Source organism: Ceratotherium simum, chromosome X, assembly GCF_057802395.1.
Source record: "Ceratotherium simum simum isolate JZ-2026a chromosome X, ASM5780239v1, whole genome shotgun sequence".
In the NCBI taxonomy this organism is placed as follows: domain Eukaryota; kingdom Metazoa; phylum Chordata; class Mammalia; order Perissodactyla; family Rhinocerotidae; genus Ceratotherium; species Ceratotherium simum.
The window spans coordinates 51179808-51199170 of record NC_141940.1 but is presented as its reverse complement, the minus strand read 5'-3'; the positions used below and the strand labels follow the sequence as shown (position 1 = coordinate 51199170).

Genomic DNA, 19363 nt, shown 5'->3' with positions numbered 1-19363 from the left:
CCAAAGAATACACGTTCTTTTCAAATGCACATGGAACATTCTCCAGGATTGATCACATATTAGGCCACAAAACAAGTCTCCATATATTTAAGAAGATTGAAATAATACCAAGCATCTTTTCTGACCACAATGGTATGAAACTAGAAATCAACTATAGGTAGAAATTCAGAAAAGCCACAAATACGTGGAGATTAAACAAAATGCTACTGAACAACGATTGGGTCAACAAAGAAATCAAAGGACAAATCAAAAAATAGCTGGAGACAAATGAAAATGAAAATACGACATGCCAGAATTTATGGGATACAGCAAAAGGGGTTCTAAGAGGGAAGTTTATAGCAATATAGGCCTATCTCAACACACAAGAAAAATCTCAAATAAACAATCTAACAGTGCACCTAAAGGAACTGGAAAAAGAAGAACAAACAAAGCCCCAAATCAGTAGAAGAAGGCAAATAATAAAAATCAGAGCAGAAATAAATGAAACAGAGACTAAAAAAGCAATAGAAAAAATTAATAAAACCAAGAGCTCGTTCTTTGAAAAGATAAACAACATTGACAAACCTTTAGCTAGAGTCACCAAGAAAAAAAGAGAGAAGGCTAAATAAATAAAATAAGAAACGAAAGAGGAAAAATTACAACGGACACATCAGAAATACGAAAGATTATAAGAGAATACTATGAAAAGCTATATGCCAACCAATTCGACAATCTGGAAGAAATGGATAAATTATTAGAATCATACAACCTTCCCAAACTGGATCAAGAAGAAGTAGAGAATTTGAATAGACCAATCACCAGTAAGGAGATCGAAACAGTAATCACAAACCTCCCCAAAAATAAAAGTCCAGGACCAGACAGCTACCCTGGTGAATTCTACCAAACATTCAAAGAAGACTTAATACCTATCCTTTTCAAAGTGTTCCAAAAAATTGAGGAGGGGGGGAAGCTCCCTAACTCATTCTACAAAGCCAACATTACCCTGATACCAAAACCAGACAAGGACAACATAAAAAAAGAAAATTACAGGCCAATATCACTGATGAACATCGATGCCAAAATCCTCAACAAAATCCTAGCAAATCGCATACACCGTGATCAAGTGGGATTTATTCCAGGGATGCAGGGATGGTTCAACATTCACAAATCAATGAACATAATACACCGCATTAATAAAATGAAGAATAAAAATCACATGATCATCTCAATAGATGCAGAGAAAGCATTTGACAAGATAAAGCATCCATTTATGATAAAAACTCTGAATAAAATGGGTATAGAAGGAAAGTACCTCAACATAATAAAGGCCATATATGACAAACCCACAGCAAATATCATCCTCAGTGGTGAAAAACTGAAAGCTATCCCTCTAAGAACAGGAAACAGACAAGGATGCCCACTCTCACCACTCTTATTTAACATAGTACTGGAAGTCCTAGCCAGAGCAATCAGGCAAGAGAAAGAAATAAAAGGGATCCAAATTAGAAAGGAAGAAGTGAAACTGTCACTATTTGCAGATGACATGATTTTATATATAGAAAACCCTAAAGAATCCACCAAAAAACTTTTAGAAGTAAGAAACGAATACGGTAAAGTTGCAGAATGCAAAATTGATATACAAAAATCAGTTGCATTTCTATACACTAACAACGAAGTAGAAGAAAGAGAAATTAAGAATACAATCCCATTTACAATGGCAACAAAAAGAATAAAATACCTAGGAATAAACTTAACCAAAGATGTGAAAGATCTGTACACCGAAAACTATAAAACTTTCCTGAAAGAAATTGAAGAAGACACAAAGAAATGGAAAGATATTCCATGCTCTTGGATTGGAAGAATTAACATAGTTAAGATGTCCATACTTCCTAAAGCAATCTATAGATACAATGCAATCCCTATCAAAGTTCCAACAACAGTTTTCACAGAAATAGAAGAAAGAATCCTAAAATTTATATGGAACAACAAAAGACCCTGAATAGCTAAAGGAATCCTGAGACAAAAGAACAAAGCTGCAGGTATCACACTCCCTGATTTCAAAATAGACTACAAAGCTATAGTAACCAAAACAGCATGGTACTGGCACAAAAACAGATACACAGATCAATGGAATAGAATCGAAAGCCCAGAAATAAACCCACACATCTATGGACAGCTAATCTTCGAATAAGGAGCCAAGAACATACAATGGAGGAAAGAAAGTCTCTTCAACAAATGGTGTTGGGAAAACTGGATAGCCACATGCAAAAAAATGAAAGTAGACCCTTACCTTACACCATACACAAAAATTAACTCCAAATGGATTAAAGACTTGAATGGAAGACCTGAAACTATGAAACTTCTAGAAGAAAACATAGACAGTACGCTCTTCGACATCAGTCTTAGCAACATATTTTCAAGCACCATGGCTGACCGGGCAAGAGAAACAATAGAAAAAATAAACAAATGGGACTACATCAAACTAAAAAGCTTCTGCACAGCAAAGGAAACCATCAACAAAACAAAAAGACAACCAAACAATTGGGAGAAGATAGTTGCAAACCATACATCTGATAAGGGGTTAATCTCCAAAATATATAAAGAAATGATGCATCTGAGCAACAAAATAACTACCAACCCAATTAAAAAATGGGCAAAAGACCTGAACAGACATTTCTCCAAAGAAGATATACAAATGGCCAACAGACTCATGAAAAGATGTTCAACATCATTAACTATCAGGGAAATGCAAATCAAAACTACAATGAGATATCACTTCACGCCCGTCAGAATGACTATAATTAACAAAACAGGAAACAAGTATTGGGGGGGATGTGGAGAGAAGGGAACTCTCATACACTGCTGGTGGGAGTGCAAACTGGTGCAGCCACCTTGGAAAACAATATGGAGATTCCTCAAAAAATTAAGGATAGAACTACCACATGATCCAGCTATTCCACTGCTGGGTATTTATCCAAAGAACGTGAAAACACCAATGCGTAAAGATGCATGCACCCCTGTGTTCACTGCAGCGTCATTCACAATAGCCAAGACTTGGAAGCAACCTAAGTGCCCATCAAGGGATGAATGGATAAAGAAGATGTGGTATATATACACAACGGAATACTACTCAGCCATAAGAAATGATGAAATCCAGCCATTTGTGACAACATGGGTGGACGTTGAGGGTATTATGCAAAGTGAAATAAGCCAGAGGGAGAAGGTCAAATACCGTATAATCTCACTCATTAAGTAGTAGATAATAACAACAAACAAACACATAGAGATAGAGATTGGATTGGTGGTTACCAGAGGGGAAGCAGAGAGGGAGGAGGGTGAAAGGGATAATTCAGCACATGTGTGTGGTGATGGGTTGTAATTAGTGTTTGGGTGGTGAACATGATGTAATCTATGCAGAAATAGAAGTACAATGATGTACACCTGAAATTTATACAATGTTATAAACCAATGTTACTGCAATAAACAAAAAATTTAAAAAAAATTATAAAGCCTCTACAACATTGAAAAAGAAAATAGTGTTATGTCCTCCCCCAGCGAATACAAAAACAAGGGTTAATAGTGATGACTTAAATTTAAAGTTATAAAATATAATAATCACTTGCTAAATAATATTACTTTATTTACAAATATACTGGGTCTTTTTATATCAATAATAATAGATGATTAGGATATTCTTGGCTAAATTTCTCTTCTTAACAGACATGTGAAGCAGATTATTAAATGATGATTCCCTGCACTCAGAGGTTAAATCTTGCCAAGCTCACACAATCATGGCAGGATCAAGCGTCTGCCAGTCAAGTATTCTTTCCTGTAAATTCCAGGCATTCAAGTCCATGTTAACTGTTGGAGTAGATAAAAACCACAGAAAATTGCAGCAGCAATATGGAGAAGAGTTTTCTTGTACCAATATACTTTCTGGATTGGAGTAGGTGCTCTCTATTTCCTCCTGATATTTAGGGAGCCTTTATGTCTTCTTATTAAAGGTTATCTAATAGTTCTTACAAAAATTGCGTTTACAGCTCTGAGGGCCAACAAGATTGAAAGAAATGTTACCACGGAGAAATTACTGTGACTTCCAGAGAGACTGACAAATATGGAATACCATGCGAGAATGCCTGTGTATGTTCTCATAAATGTACTTGGTTACCTCTGTCCTGTGAAAGAAGCCAGAACCATCTCACTCAATTGGTTAATAATTACTGACTGGAACACTCTTTCCCTCCACACTAGGTATCTTCATGAATATTTCTCTCTAAATATCAAAGTTTTCCCTTTACTAAAAGCCTGTCACTTGCAGAGAGCTGGTTAAAGGAAAAGAAAAGCCAAAGTGACATTTGATGAGACTTGTTTCTCTGACATACATCTAATCCGGAAATCTTCAACTTGCATGCAAATCTCTATGCAGATTTGTACCTTAGAAATTTTGAAAAAGATCCTAAGTACCAGCTTCCAGGAAAAGATTCATCTCCTCACAGTATATTCCATAAAATATACCCATCATGGAAGCATTAGAGGATTTAGAGAAGATATGCTGTTGTTGTGATTATTAAGCTATATCTGCACAGCAACACACACTGGATAACAGGATAAGAACAATATATTCAGCTGTTTTGATTCGCCATGGTCCAGCTTGGATCCACAGATAAAAACCACAGTGCCACCTACCCTACCCAGAGGTCTTAGTGGGTCACAGTAAACAAGACCGCATTCTTTGGCCACATTCTTTAGTCAGAGCTGATAATAGACAGTAGACTATATATTTTGACAGAGAACATATGTCTCACGAAATATTCATGAAAATGTTTTGTTCAACAGGTATGTTACTTGCCCAGAGAAGACCTCCTATCACAACATTTCTGTATTTTCATGTAAGTGGCCAAAATCATGGTTTGGGGCTATTATGGTCAAACTGATTTTTTTCAAATAACAATTATAAATATATTTGAACCCAAAAGTCTAGAAATATGTGAGCCACTAATTCCTAATTAATGCTCTGGTCTTTTTGCTAAAACGTAAATTCCCTGCCTTCTAATAAGTGCCCCACAATAGACTCCATTTAACGAAATAAATTATTTTCCTCTATGTATATATGCACAATTTAACTGCAAAAGTGAATAAATAGTATAAAGAATATGGACACAGAGACATGATCCATAACTCTATATATCCCCTAGTTTTAAAAATGATTCCCTTGCCCAAGATGACATGACTAATAACTAGAAAAGCAGTATTTGAATCCCAGGTCTGGGTCACTCCAGAGTGAAGGAAGAAAAAAGGTATGAACTATGATCAACATCAACATTTGTTCTACTTTGATTTCTAATACTATGAACATTTTGCTGATAATATATATGTATGTATGTATAGAATAAAAATTTAAAGCTTATCCATGCATGAATTTTGACTTTTGTAAAAATACATGCAATGATCTACTTGAGTAACTGGAATGTAACAATATTAATAACTTTGTCTTTGCTTAGAAACTCCTCAGGAACAGAGGCTGTTTTATGATAGGTAACGATAAGGTTCTTTACTTTTGAAAATTACATTTGCAATTCCCTCCTATTTGATCAGAATTTTCATACAGAAAGTCTTGTGTGTGCACTTGGAAATAATTAATATTATTGCTTTTTCTAGCACCATAAATAACTCTTGTTTTTTACCTAGATTCATCACAGGTTCTAAAAGATTAACTTTGTTTACTGAAAATCCACCCCAAATCTTGCCAATCTGTGTGTGTATTCTCTGTAGATAGAGGGAAACAAAATGAGCTTGATTTTCCAGAGAACCACTTCATATACAGGACTAAGAAAATATATCTTAGAGACTAGGTAATAAGTTGGAAAGAATAGGTATAGAAATTCACTTATCTCCTTAGTCTACTGAATAATATTAATATCAGTACTAATTATAGTTACAATTTATTGATCATTTACTATGTGGCAGAGACCCTGTGCTAAGAGTTATGCACATTATCTTATTTATTCCATACAAATTTATGAGGTAAGTGCTATTATTATCCCCATTTACTGATGAATAAATTGACTTTGGAGAAATTAAACTAAGTTGCCTCAGACATCATGGCCTTGAATTTAGGTCTGTCAAACTCTAAAGCCAGTTTGTTCAGATATATGTGTAACAGAGGCACTACCAGAGAAAAAAACATGGCATTGATGAAACTTCTAGTTTATTTATCCTTTTTCAGTGAGAAAAATTGCCAGCTAAATCAGAGTTGATTTCCAACTATGATGCCAGGAGATACAAGAGGGGGCCAAATATTGTTAAATAAATTGGAATTGCCTGGAAAATACAAAATAAACAATGAATGGAGGGCTACTACTTATGTAGAGGTAGAGAGATTGGAGCCTCAATATATATATAAAGTAAAGCCTTCCTTAGAAGGGTAGGGGATGCTGGACCTCCAAGACTCACTGAGATTAGCCTCTATCAGAAGGGTGGTTATAGGTTGCATAAGAGTTATGAGAAGAAAAAAAAAAGATTTCCCAAGGTGGGGGTGGGGAGTTACTGTGAAGAAAAGTGAGGATACTGGTTGTAGTAGTCAGGGTTCTCCAGAGAAACAGACCAATGGGAGATTATATATTTATGTGTATGCATATGTATAAGAGATTTATTATAAGGAATTGGCTTGCACAATTTAGAGGCTAAGTTCCAAGATCTGCAGTCAGCAAGCTGGAGACCTAGGAGAGCCAATGGCATAGTTTCAGTCCAAGTCCAAAGGCCTGAGAACTAGGAGAGCTGATAGTATAGTTCCAGTCCAAAGGCCAGCAGGTTTGAGACCCAGGTAGAGCTGATGTTTCAGTTTGAGGCCAAAGGCAAGAAAAAACTGATGTCCAACTCCAAGGCAGTGAGGCAGGAGGAGTTTCCTCTAAATTGCAGGACAGTCAGCCTTTTTATTCTATTCAGATCTTCAACTGATTGGATAAGGCCCACCCACATTAGAGAGAGCAATCTGCTTTACTCAGTCTACTAATTCAAATGTGAATCTTATCCCAAAACACCCTCACTGACACCTGGAATAATATTTAAACAAATATCTGTGCACCCCATGGCCCAGTCAAGTTGACACATAAAATTAAATACCACACTGGTTATACCCATTATAAGTCACTAAAGTGGCAGTTGCTAGAACTAATTCTCCTAACACAATACTCCCAGGGCAGGCAGGATATGTTTGTGTGGAAAATTGAAACAGTTGACTGATAGAACAGTGACATAATGAACTCACGTCTGCCAGGACATTAAGGCCCTGACATTAACTATTACCCACAAAGAATTGCTGCAACAGAGCTCCTTACAATAACCACCTGAGCAGTGGACCCAGTAGAGTTGTATAGGTAAATACTCCTTAAATATTTCTTCCAAGAATGAGTTTTGCCCTCACACAGTATATCAGAAAGATACTGATCAACAAAATAGTATATCTCTAACATCCCTCTCCTTTAGCCCAGAACTACTTAAGCAACTGACAGGGAAAAAAATCATCTAAAATATCACAGAAGTCAGAAATTTCTGTGATGATCCCCAAAGAAAGACCTATATGGAAACGTGAACTCTCACTGAAGAAGTTATCACCAACTACAGTGCAAATGCTGAGCCCAATTTTCTCTCTACCTCTCTCCAAGAGGAAGTAAACATGCAATTAATAACTTCTTCAGAAAGAAATACAGATCCTTACACAAGAGTGATAAAATAAACAAAGCCTACAGAATACTAGACAAGAGGTAAAGATAGACTAATATATAGGACCCATACAAAAAGAGAAAAAAACAATTTCAAGAAAAATGAAAAGTGTCAGTAACACTGTACTATATAATTGAAATTTGCTAAGAAAGTAGAACTTAAATGTTCTTACCAAACAATAAATAAATATGTGAGGTAATGGATGTGTTAGTTAATTAGAAGGTGGGAATCCTTTCACGATGTATACATATATCAAATGACCACGATGTATACTTTAAACATATGACAATTTTATTTGTCAGTTATACCTCAATAAAGCTGAAAAAAATAAAAATAAAAGTGGAAAAGGCAGCTGGCTTTTGAAGATGGAGGAAGGAGTTCACGAGCCAAGTCATATGAGCGTCCTCCAGAAGCTGGGACAGCCAGCAAGGAAATGGAGACATCAGTTTGACAACCATGAGGAACTGAATTTGGCCAACAACCTAAATGAGCAAGGAAATTATTCTCCCCTAGAGTCTCCAGAAAGGAACCCAGCCCTGCAGACACCTGATTTTAGCCTAATGAGACCCATACTGGACTTCTGACCTACAGAACTGTAAGATAACAAATTTGTGTTGTTTTAAGCTGCTAAATTCGTAGAAATTTGTTATGGCAGCAAGAAAAAAAATAATGTATACCACCAAGGTGTGGAAAGTAGAGGAAGAAATAGGATGGAAATGTCACTCAGCTCCCTTCTGTCCAAGGAGATTTCCAAGCAGCAGGTCCTTCAACTGAAGGAAAAAATGCAAATCATGTTGAGGAAAAGAAAACGAATGGCATTTGACTTGTCCTGAGTGAAGACTCTCAGTTATGTATACAACTTTTAATTAGCTATGTAAATAGCACTAAGGCAGTACTTAAAAAAAGGGAGTGGGGACGGGGAGATACACAAACCATCTAATTTGGCTTTGGAATTGATGTTTATTATTATTAAAAGGAAGCAGTTCTTCCACTCTTTCCTCTTCTCTCTGAAAAGTCAACCATTAATCAACAATTATGTCTTCTTTTAAATCTGGCTTAACATCATTGGTAATCATGGAAATTCAAATCAAAACCATAACCATATTGAGATACCACTTCATACCCTCTAAAGTGGCTGGAATCAAGAAGACAGATCATAACAAGTATTTGCAAAGATATGGAGAAATGTATCCTTCCTATATTGCTGGTGGGAATGTAAAATGGTGTAGCCACTTTGGAAAACAGTCTGGTACTTCCTCAAAAGGTTAAACATAGAGTTATCACATGTCCCAGCAATTTTATTCCAAGAGAAATTAAAACATATGTCCACATGAATATTCATAGTAGCATTATTCATAATAGCCAAAAAGTGGAAACAACCCAAAAGTCATCAATTGGTGAATGGAACAAAATATGGTATATCCATATAATGGGATATTATTTGGCCATTAAAAGGAATGAAGTATTGATACATGCTACAATATGGACAAAGCTTGGAAACATTATGCTAAGTCAAAGAAGAGTCACAAAAAGCCACATTTAATATGATTCCATTTATATGAAATTTCCAGAATAGACTAATTTATAGAGATAGATAGAAGATTAGTGGTTGCCTAGGACTGGAGGAAGGGGGAGGTGGGGAAAACGAGGAGTGACTGCTAATAGGTACAGGGTTTCTTTATGTGGTGATGAAAATGTTGATTGTGGTGACAGTTGCACAATTCTATGATATACCAAAAACCATTGAATTGTATACCTTAAAAGTAAATTGCAATGTCTGTGAATTATATCTCAATAAAGCTGTTATTTTCAAAAGAAGAGCAAAATAATTACTTTTGTGGGTTGGAGGAGGGAGAGAAGTTCTTGATTTTTCCTCTGTGATCTTGTGGAGGGGAATGAGGGAGAGTAGAGGGGAGAAATGCTGGAGAAGAGAAATTACTTCAGTATTATTTAAAATAGAAAGTCATAGACTTGTCTCAGGGATTTAGCAGCTGGAGAAAACACCTTGTCAATTACTAACACGAGAACTTGAAGTCTTAAAGTGAAGAATGTAAGAAAACTTTGAACTATGTTCAACATCAAAATTTATTCTATTTTTATTTCTATACTGAGGATGTTTGAATTTTTTTCAGGCATTGTTTGCCACTGAGCGTGCTGCTCTTAACGTATTTTGTACCTTTATGAAGACAGTCATCTCCGATGGTTAGTCAATTCCTCAGCTGGGATTTTTAGAACCAGATTAATTTGATTAGTAAATTGATCTTACCCAATTTAGAAGTAAAAACAATTGCCCTGTCTGAGACTTCCAATTCATCTTTACAGATTATAGTACACTTAACTATGCAAAAAAATGGTATAGAACAGGAGTAGCCAAGCCAAAATTGACTCAATCATCTGTCCAGGAAGCCAAAAGCAAGAGAACATGTGAAAAGAAAAAACAGGAGTTAAGGCAGAAAAAGCTCAAGCAGAAACAGTAGAAAAAGTGAGAGAGACAAGCTGAAACCAAGAGAGGCAGTTGAAAAGATGATAGAGGCTCTCTAATTCAAAATCCTTTTGTTGGTTCACAGAAGGAAATTCACACACCCCACATATATCTGAAAAATCCACACTGATAAATGTGCTATTACAATTGTTTTATCTGTAACATGGTGGCTAGACTAGTTGTGACAACAGTGGAGTTTTTGATGAAGGAAATAAGTTTTTCAACTTTCCCATCGGGAAAACAACAGGCCTTTGACTGGGAGAGAAGAAGATACTCTTTTTTTCTCTAATCCCCAAGAACAATGGGAACCCTAGTCACTTGTAAAGAAGGAGGGGGTCAAGGGGATTCCCAGTGTGGGAAAGAAGTTTGGCACTTGCAACATGTATGGCATCAGGGAGGATTGCCGTTAACGGATCCCTGTGCAGAGGCATAGACATTGGATCTCTGATGGCTAGTTTTAAAATTTCCTTTTTCTGTCTGATAATTTCCTTCTGCTATTCCCAAACTGTCAATATTAAGTTTTGTGAAGTATAAGAGTCAGATATTGACAATGTTTTAGGGATTTACTTTTTAGTGTGATGTGTTAATTCTCAGTGTAATGTGGATTGGGGTAAGTGGCAGCAGCACGGAGATGTGGTTGTGAGATAACACAATATGACCAGTGTAAAAGTCTGAAGCACTGGCCCTAAGAAAGAACTGATAAGTGACAAGCAGACACACGTTTGGAACACGTAACCAAGCATTCTCTAGTGTTTCTCAGAAATACTTGGGAAAGGAAACCAGGTGATGACTAGGTTACTTGGTTAGGTTAGTTAGGTAATTTGAGGAAGGACGGCTGAAGCTAGGTTATTTGGATATTAAAGGGAAAAGTAACCATAGAAGGTTAGAGAGGTTGGAAAGACTTGGTTTTATAGTATTAGTTAATTATCCAAAAAATGAAAAGGGAAAGTAGCATGGTTTTTGTGAACCTCCCACTACCTAGCTGTTGTGTGACCTTGGAGAGTATTTAGATGCAAAGAGCCCAAGATTTCTCAACTATGAAATGAGGAAATAGATAATCTTTAACATTCTGTTAGTGTCAGCATTACTGGAATAAGCGTTTGGTCTTAAGGCGACCACTGCGAAGGGAACACCACTTGTGTGTATGCTTCAAATACATTATTTTAAAAATCAGTCTCTGATATTGCATAGCTAAAATATGTGCCTACATAGCACCTTTACAATTCTTTATGTTTTCCAACTCTACAGCTCCACATAATTGTCTATAATTCTAACATGTCCCTGTTTCTCCCACTATATTTTTTCTGACCACAACAGTAAGTTCTGATCATTACATAAAATTTATTTATTTATTTTTTGTGTGAGGAAGATTAGCCCTGAGCTAATATCCATGCCAATCCTCTTCTTTTTTTGCTGAGGAAGACTGGCCATGGGCTAACATCCCTGACCACCTTCCTCCACTTTATATGGCACGCCACCACAGCATGGCTTGAAAAGCGGTGCATCAGTGTGTGCCCGGGATCCGAACCGGGACCGCCAGCAGCAGAGCATGCGCACTTAACCACTATGCCATGGGGCCAGCCCCCACATAAAATTTAGAATACCAAAAATCATGAATATAAATTACCTAAGACCTTATTACATAAGATAACCAGTATCAACATTTTTGTGTACTATACATAATTTACATATATATGCACACATTTCCATATTTTGAGACATTTTTCATTACATTTACCTTAGCCACCTTTGAATGTCAGTACAGATCTACATTATTACTTTAAATGCCTTTATATTATTCACTGTATGAATAAATAATAACATAAATTAAATCCTATCTTTTGGGACATTTAAATTTTTTCAGACATTTTGGTATTATAAGCAACACTGAAATGAACATTCTTTTCTTTTTAAATGAATATTTATTTCCTTAAGGCAAATTCCTTGAAGATTTGCTGAGTCAAAGAATATGCATATTTTTAAGGTTTTTATTAAGTATTGCCAAATAATACTCCAGAAACCATGTACCATTTTACCTTTCCACTTTCAGCATATGACAGGGCATTTTCTCCACATTATGGAACAGTGATGGGCATTTTTAAATTTCAATTTTGCCAACAAAACAGGTAAATAACAGTATCTCATTGTTATTTTAATTTTCATCTTTTTTATTAGTAGTGCAGGTGAGCATTTTTCATATTTATTAGCCAACAGGCTAATAGACATAAAAATACATACTTTTCTGAATTGCCTATTCATTTCTTTTACAAATAGTTTTCTCCTAAGTTTGTCATTCATCTTATACATTGTTTTATAAATGGTGTTAGTATGGTTTTAAATTGAGAATATCAAGACAGATCTTAAAATTGAATGAGGAATACCACCCAGTATTCTCTCTTCTACGTTTCCTTAGGTACAAGATACCCTCAGGAAAACTATCACAAAGCAGGTTGCTGGATAGAGAAAACAGGCCAAGTAATGGATCTTATACGTCAACAAATTCTGATATTTTTAAAAATCATCCCATACATTTTTGGTGGATGAAAATTTGTTAATCTGCCCTGAGTATCAAAACTTTGACACAACCACACTTTACACAAACACTTTTTGCTTACTAAAAAAAGATGATAATATTAGGACAATACAGAGACTTAAGCCATATTCAATATCAAATAAGTATTTCTGCATCAAATAAAACAAGTAAATATTCTCTTTTCAAATATAAATATTTTGGTAATTGAGGTATGCCAATACCATTTGTAATCTCTTGTTTCCTCATGAAAATATCTTGAAATGAAAACCAAACTGAGTTAATACTTCCTCAAGCATGTAGTTTAATACATAGCATTTTTTTTGTTGGGTCTTGTAAAGTTATTTTTATCACTAATAATTACACTTGCGGGAATATTTAATAACACAAGCTAAACAAACCTAAACACAACATTTGAAAAGACCTATCTTATTTTCAAAACTGGTGTTCAGAAAATCAACCAGAGATTTCCCTAAATTAGAGAAATTTTCTGATACTTTCCCACATGCTGCTGAAAGATTGTTCCTTTAGTATAGATTCCAATTGCAGTAAGTCTGGATTCATCTTCCTAAAGCCTCTTCATCTATATAGATTTTTAAAAAAAGCTATGTTCTTTCCCTAGCCCTTTAGCCTAATTAAAACAGCTGTAGTCTTTGCACAAAAGAATTGCAATTAACTAGCAATCTGCTGACATGGTAATTATGCTGTGAAAGTTCAACTCTTCCAATACTTAAAAGTATGTTACATTTGTTGAAATGCTTTCCTTACACCCTGAACCCAGCCAAAAATAACAAAAAAAATTTTTAAGTGATTTATTTATCCTGGTGCGTTTTTTAAAATTTGTCTTTCAATCCAAAGACTGAAAAACTCCATTAAAACTTGAAAGACACCTAAATAATTGTAAGTAATGCATCTTAGTCACATAATCCTTATTTTTTATTGGGTTTAAAGGGATGTTCTCCCTTAAAGCAAACGGGTTGGTGTGAGTTAATAACAATTTCAGCAGATCTAACATTGTGATATTTTACCTCAATTTGTAAATAGAGGTGATAGTTTAAAGAAAATATTACAAGAAAGATTTTTACCTGCCTCAAATTTCATTTCATATGGGGTGTGGTACAAATGTTTTAAGTAGATGCTATGTGGTATGCCTTTCATGGCCTTTCACCTCTTGTGTTCTCTTAAACTTCTGCAAGCAATTCTTAAAAATGAACTTCCTGGCCAAAAGAACATCTTTGGAAACCGTGGCAGAAAAAATCACTGACCTGTCTTCTGTGTCCCCTGTTAATACCCTGGCCAAAACTAGAAGAAGTTGTGAGGAAAGCATTCCACACTGGAAACAGTTTATAAATCCTTATCTTACACAGAAACGGGCATCCGGGGTCTGGGAAAGGTGCAGTTGTATTCAACATTACTAAAGAAAAGAGTTCATGTCGTAGACTTTTGGTCAGGCAACAGATTGGATAGACTACTGGCTCTTTGGAGGAATGGATAAAAATTTAAAATGACCTTGAAAGACTGAAGATATAGGGATGATGCAGGCAAGTAAGGTGTTTACCAGGAATCAGTTCAGAGCTTTCGACTTAGGGAGGAAAAAGTCCAAGAAACAACAAGAATGGTTACATGAAATCCATGAAAGAAAGAGGATTTCTTTTCCTTGAAGACAGATAGGCTTGGATAAGATAATACCAATTTTAATATCTTTATTATCATGATATTTCACCTGGGATTCCAAGTAAAATTCACTCATCCTAATTATAGCAATAACAATAATTATTATTTGAATGGTTACTGCCTGCCAAACTATTTGATAAACAGTACCTCATTTAAGCCTTACAATAATTCTATGAAGTAGTCAGGTAACTGTCCCATTTTATAGACATGAAAAAAGAAGATTAGAGGGGTTAAGCAACTTGCATTAAGGTCACACAACCAATAAGTGACAAAAGTGGGAGTCAATACCAAGTCTATTAGACTTCAAACCCATGCTTTCATCCTCTACAATGCCCAATTCCTCTAAATGTACCTTTAGCTTCTGCTCAAGGATGCTGAGGAGTAAATCACTTTTTCAGCTTCTTTTGCCTTCTTACATCTATTGATTTAAAGGCTCTTTATTGCTGCTAACTACAGGAAAACAGAGAATGATAAAAATATAAGAAGTTGGAAAAGTAAAAGAAATCTTTAATAGTAATGGATCACCCTGCATTTAACTGAAATATAAATTTACTAAACCAGTTCTCATCATACCCCTGTGTATGATGGATATGACCTGGAGGCTAACCCCTATCCAGTGGTCTCACTAAGCTATAAACTCTGACAAAGTTACTCAGACATGAGCTACAAGTAGATTCAGGGAGCACCACTGTTAGATAAGATGGAATTCTTAGTTTTCCTCTATAGATGGGCATCCCCTGTGCCTCCAGGTTGCACTTATTACTTCTCAGCTGCTTCCCCTGGGCCCTATCTAGTCCTGAGTATGCACAAGGAAGCTGCTTCTCTAGGTGATATAGCATGGTAGAAATGTGGTATACATGGTAGAGAGGTGGTATAATAGAGCAGTTAAGAACATGGTCTTGAGCCAGACTGCCAAGTTTAAAGCCTGGCTTTGTCACTTACCAGTTGTATGAGCTTGGACAAGTTACTTCACCTCTCTGTACCTCAGTCTCCCCACTTGTTAAATAGAGATAATAATTGTACCTACCTCATAAGACTGTAGTAAGGATTACATGAATAATAATTTGTATATTCTTGGAGCATAGTAAGCACTGCATATGCACTTTCTATTGATACTGTTAAACTTTCAGATTTTAGGAAGGAAAATGTTGTAATTCCTTCTTTTGTCCCTATGGGAGGTTCTGGCCACTGGCAGTCCTGTTTCCTTTCCACCTGGTTTTATTCTCCCATAGAATAGTCACAGATGAGTGATTAACACACTGGAATACTACTTAGCAATAAAAAAAACAACCTATTGATATAGGTACAACTTGGATTTTTTTTTTTTTCGGCTGGGGAAGATTCACCCTGAGCTAATAGCTGTTGCCAATCTTCTTCTTTTTTTTCTTTTGTCCTCCCTGAAGCCCCAGTGCACAGTTGTATATCCTATTTGTAAGTCATTCTAGTTCTTGTATGTGAGCTGCCACCACAGAATGGCAACTGACAGATGGGTAGTGCAGTTCCATGACTGGGAAGCGGTCCCAGGCCGTGGAAATGGTAAGCGTCAAACATTAACCACTAGGCCATCAGGGGCTGGCTCCAACTTGGATGGATTTTAAGGTTATTTTGCTGAGTGAAAACAGGTCAATCTCAAAAGGTTACATACTGTAATTTCATTTATACACCCATCTGTATAATATTTTCATTTCAAGAACGAAAACAAATTAATGGCTTCCAGAAGTTAGGGACAGGAGGAAGGAGGTTAGTATGAGGGAGTTTCTTTGTGGTAATGGAACAGTTCTGAATCTTGATTGTAGTGGTAGTTTCATGAATCCATACATGTGGTAAAACTGCATAGAAATACAAACATGCACACACACACAGGAATGCATGTAAAATCTGGCAAAATCTGAATGGGGTCTGTAGATTGTACCAAAGTTAATGTCCTGGTTGGGGTATTGTATTACAGTCATGTAAGGTGTTACCACTAGGAGCAACTGGGTGAAGGGTACACAAGACCTTTCTGTTCTATTTTTGCAACTTTCTGTGAGTCTTTAATTATCTCAAAATAAAACGGTTTTAAAAATGTTGATTAAGGATGCTTTTACCAACAGATGAAGCTGGGTTAATTTACCCATTTGGCCAAAGCCAAATTCACCAAACCGGTATTTCAGGAACATTATTCAGTTAGGAGAGTTGTTAATGAACTGAACACTACATACTCTCCTCTTGGAGATTTCCCTCTACGTTGCTCTGTGGTTCTCAATCCTGCCTATGCATCAGAATCGTCTGAATAAAAAATAAAGGCAGAAAAGATCTTCAAATCAAAGAAATGGCCACAATTCCAAGCCACACACTGGAAAGAATATCTTCCAGTTACAACGAAATTTGAAACAAAAAAATGCAGGACTCTGAATCAATGCTTGCTTTCACAGGTCTCAGGCAGTAGGCAGATTCCCTTAAGTGTTCAAGCCCTGAACGTTTCATTTAGGCCTGTGGCAGACAGTCAAAGCAGCAAGAAATGATCCCTTAGGAAAACAGCTCCATAACACAAAACAAAAAGGGAGGTGAAGTAAAGGAGAAATTATACCAGCTTATCCTCTTCATTTTCTGACAGCCTCTGGAGACTGCTTCAATATGAAGAGAGACACAAGCAACAAGTAACTCTACAGATGCTGTCCAGTCAGTTGAGCAGAAATCAACTAGAAGGTCACCACAGAACACCTCTAACTCAAGATATTTCATTGAGTCACGCTGACCTACCACTCATTCCAAAGCCAGTGATGATGAGGGCTGAGGAAGGAGAGAACAGCATAAACTGAGGAGAGAAATGGCCTCCAACAGAAGATATAATAATTTGGAGGGAGAAGGATATGAGACAAACCTGAACTGAAGTTCCTGAGGTGCTCAAGCTCATTTCCTCTGACCTCTTCACACATCACACTTCAGCAAACAGTTGCCCCCATTCAAAGCTGAAAAAAAGGGATAATGCCTAAGCATAGACAATTTAAAAATAAGCAAAACAGCATAAGCAAAAGACAAACAAAGGAAGAAGAGACTGAGGAACAGGTTCTGAATATTTTTGAAAACTTATTTTAACAGGTAAACTTTAAAATTCTACTGAAGGATATAAACAAGATTTGATTAAATAGAAAGACACATCTTGTCCTTGGATAAGAAGACTAAATAATATGAAATTCCTGATTCTCTGTAAATGAATCTATAATTCAAACAAACTCCAATCAAAATATCCATACACTTTGGGGAGGGAGCCTGAAAAAAAGTGATACTGCAGTTGATCTGGAAAAGTAAATATATGAAAATATCCAAAAAAAATCTTTAAAAGTTTTATAAGGAAGTATTCTTACCAGATAATAAAATGTATATGAGAAATTTATATTTTAAAAGATTTATACTGGCACAAGAATAACACTTCTGAACAGAACAGTCCAGAAATAGGTTCAAACACATAAGAGAATGAATTATATAATAAAGGCAGCAATTAATTACATTGGATATTCAATATTCAGTAAATGGTGTTGAAACAACTGGTTCATTGTGTTGAGAAAAAGAAAAGTGGTATAGCTACCTCAATCTTTACATCAAAGTTATTCCAGAAAGATTAAAGCTTTAAATGAAACTATAAGACTACTGCAAGAAAACATGAATAATTAATAAAAATAATCTTGGTGTGGAAAGGTCTTTCTAAGCCAAATAGCCAAAATCCATAATGGAGGAAAAAAAGATAAATGTGACTATAGTTACATTAAAACTCTTTGGCAGGGAAAAATAAACTGAACAAAATCAAAAGGGAAAATGTTTCAAAATATGCAATATTTGTCCTTAATTCAAAGACAGTGCTTATAATTACTAACCAATTAGAAAAAGATGCTCCTAACCTAAATGCCCATCATAAGAAACTGATGAAAAAATTATGGTATATCCTTTTAATATATGTTTAAAAAAATGAAGTTTACATGCACTAATATAGAAAGGGTTCCAAAATACACTAAATGAAAAGCGAAAGGGATAGAACAGTAGTTATCATGTTAATAAAGATACATATAGATATTTCTATTTCAGGTAAACCATGGTTATCTTTGAATGCAGAATTGTGTAAAATAATATTTATACTTTTCAGTATATTTTCCAAATTTGCTATAATGTACATATTTCATAATCAGAAGAAGATGAAATAACAATAAAGAGAACTTTCAGTGAAGCATAGTGCAAAAACTCTTGAAGAAAAGTATACTTCTAAATGCCATGTGTTTTAATACTTAAATATTTCATTTTTTAATTTAAAAAATATACTCTACAAAAAACACAAAACAAAATTTGAAATAATGCCTAAGTGTATTGAAGTTATTATACCGCAGGTGGTCCTAATAGGTGTGCTGGTGGGCACAAACATCTCATCAAGTGAGGGTTTATACTTTTGAAAAGGCTGCAATTCCTTTTCAAATCTGGCTTGTATCTTATCACGTGGCCCCTGAAGCTTTTTGAGGGCAAGGACACTGGTACGGCTAGACCTCGACAGAATGGGGCATTTGCATCATTTGACTATCTGTGTTGTCACTTTCTTTACTTAGCACGACAGTTTCTTCCACTGCCTCTTCAGCAGCCCGGATGCTACTTAGGAAAGCCCCTCATTACTGAATCTGCCATATTAAAGGAAAAGAGCAAACGTTTAGAGTGACTACCGTGAACGCTCAGTGCCCAATTCAGGATAGGAAAGAACTCACAAAGGATCAGGTGGCGACGACTGCAGCAGAGGAGGAGGGGGAGGAGGTGACGATCTCCTCTGTCAGGTTGAGGACAGAGAAGGGGGCAGCTGGCCTCAGCTTCGAATCACAGCAAAAGAACACAGCGCACTAGAAAGAAGGCGCGGAAAAAGATCCCGTGAAAGCTTTTCTCACGCCCCTGCCCCCTGCTCCTGAGCTTTTTTCCCAGTCGGCTCCTCCTTCTGACATCATTCATTGGCTGAGCAAGTGTGA

The 19363-nt window shown here is 36.0% G+C and overlaps 1 protein-coding gene across 2 annotated transcripts in view; it reads right to left on the bottom strand.

Moving 5' to 3' along the window:
* LOC147911859 (uncharacterized) overlaps positions 1-19363 on the bottom strand; it is a 434190-nt gene extending 414827 nt beyond the window's left edge. For both annotated transcript variants that reach the window (XR_015550692.1, XM_087427626.1), the window contains exons 1-2: positions 19112-19363; positions 17251-17338 (exon numbers count right to left, since the gene is read on the bottom strand). Coding sequence is in view for 1 of the 2 variants with exons in the window: in XM_087427626.1 (XP_087283752.1) it covers positions 17251-17283 (33 nt within the window). In the remaining variant the exon portion in view is untranslated. The remainder of the gene's footprint in view (positions 1-17250; positions 17339-19111) is intronic.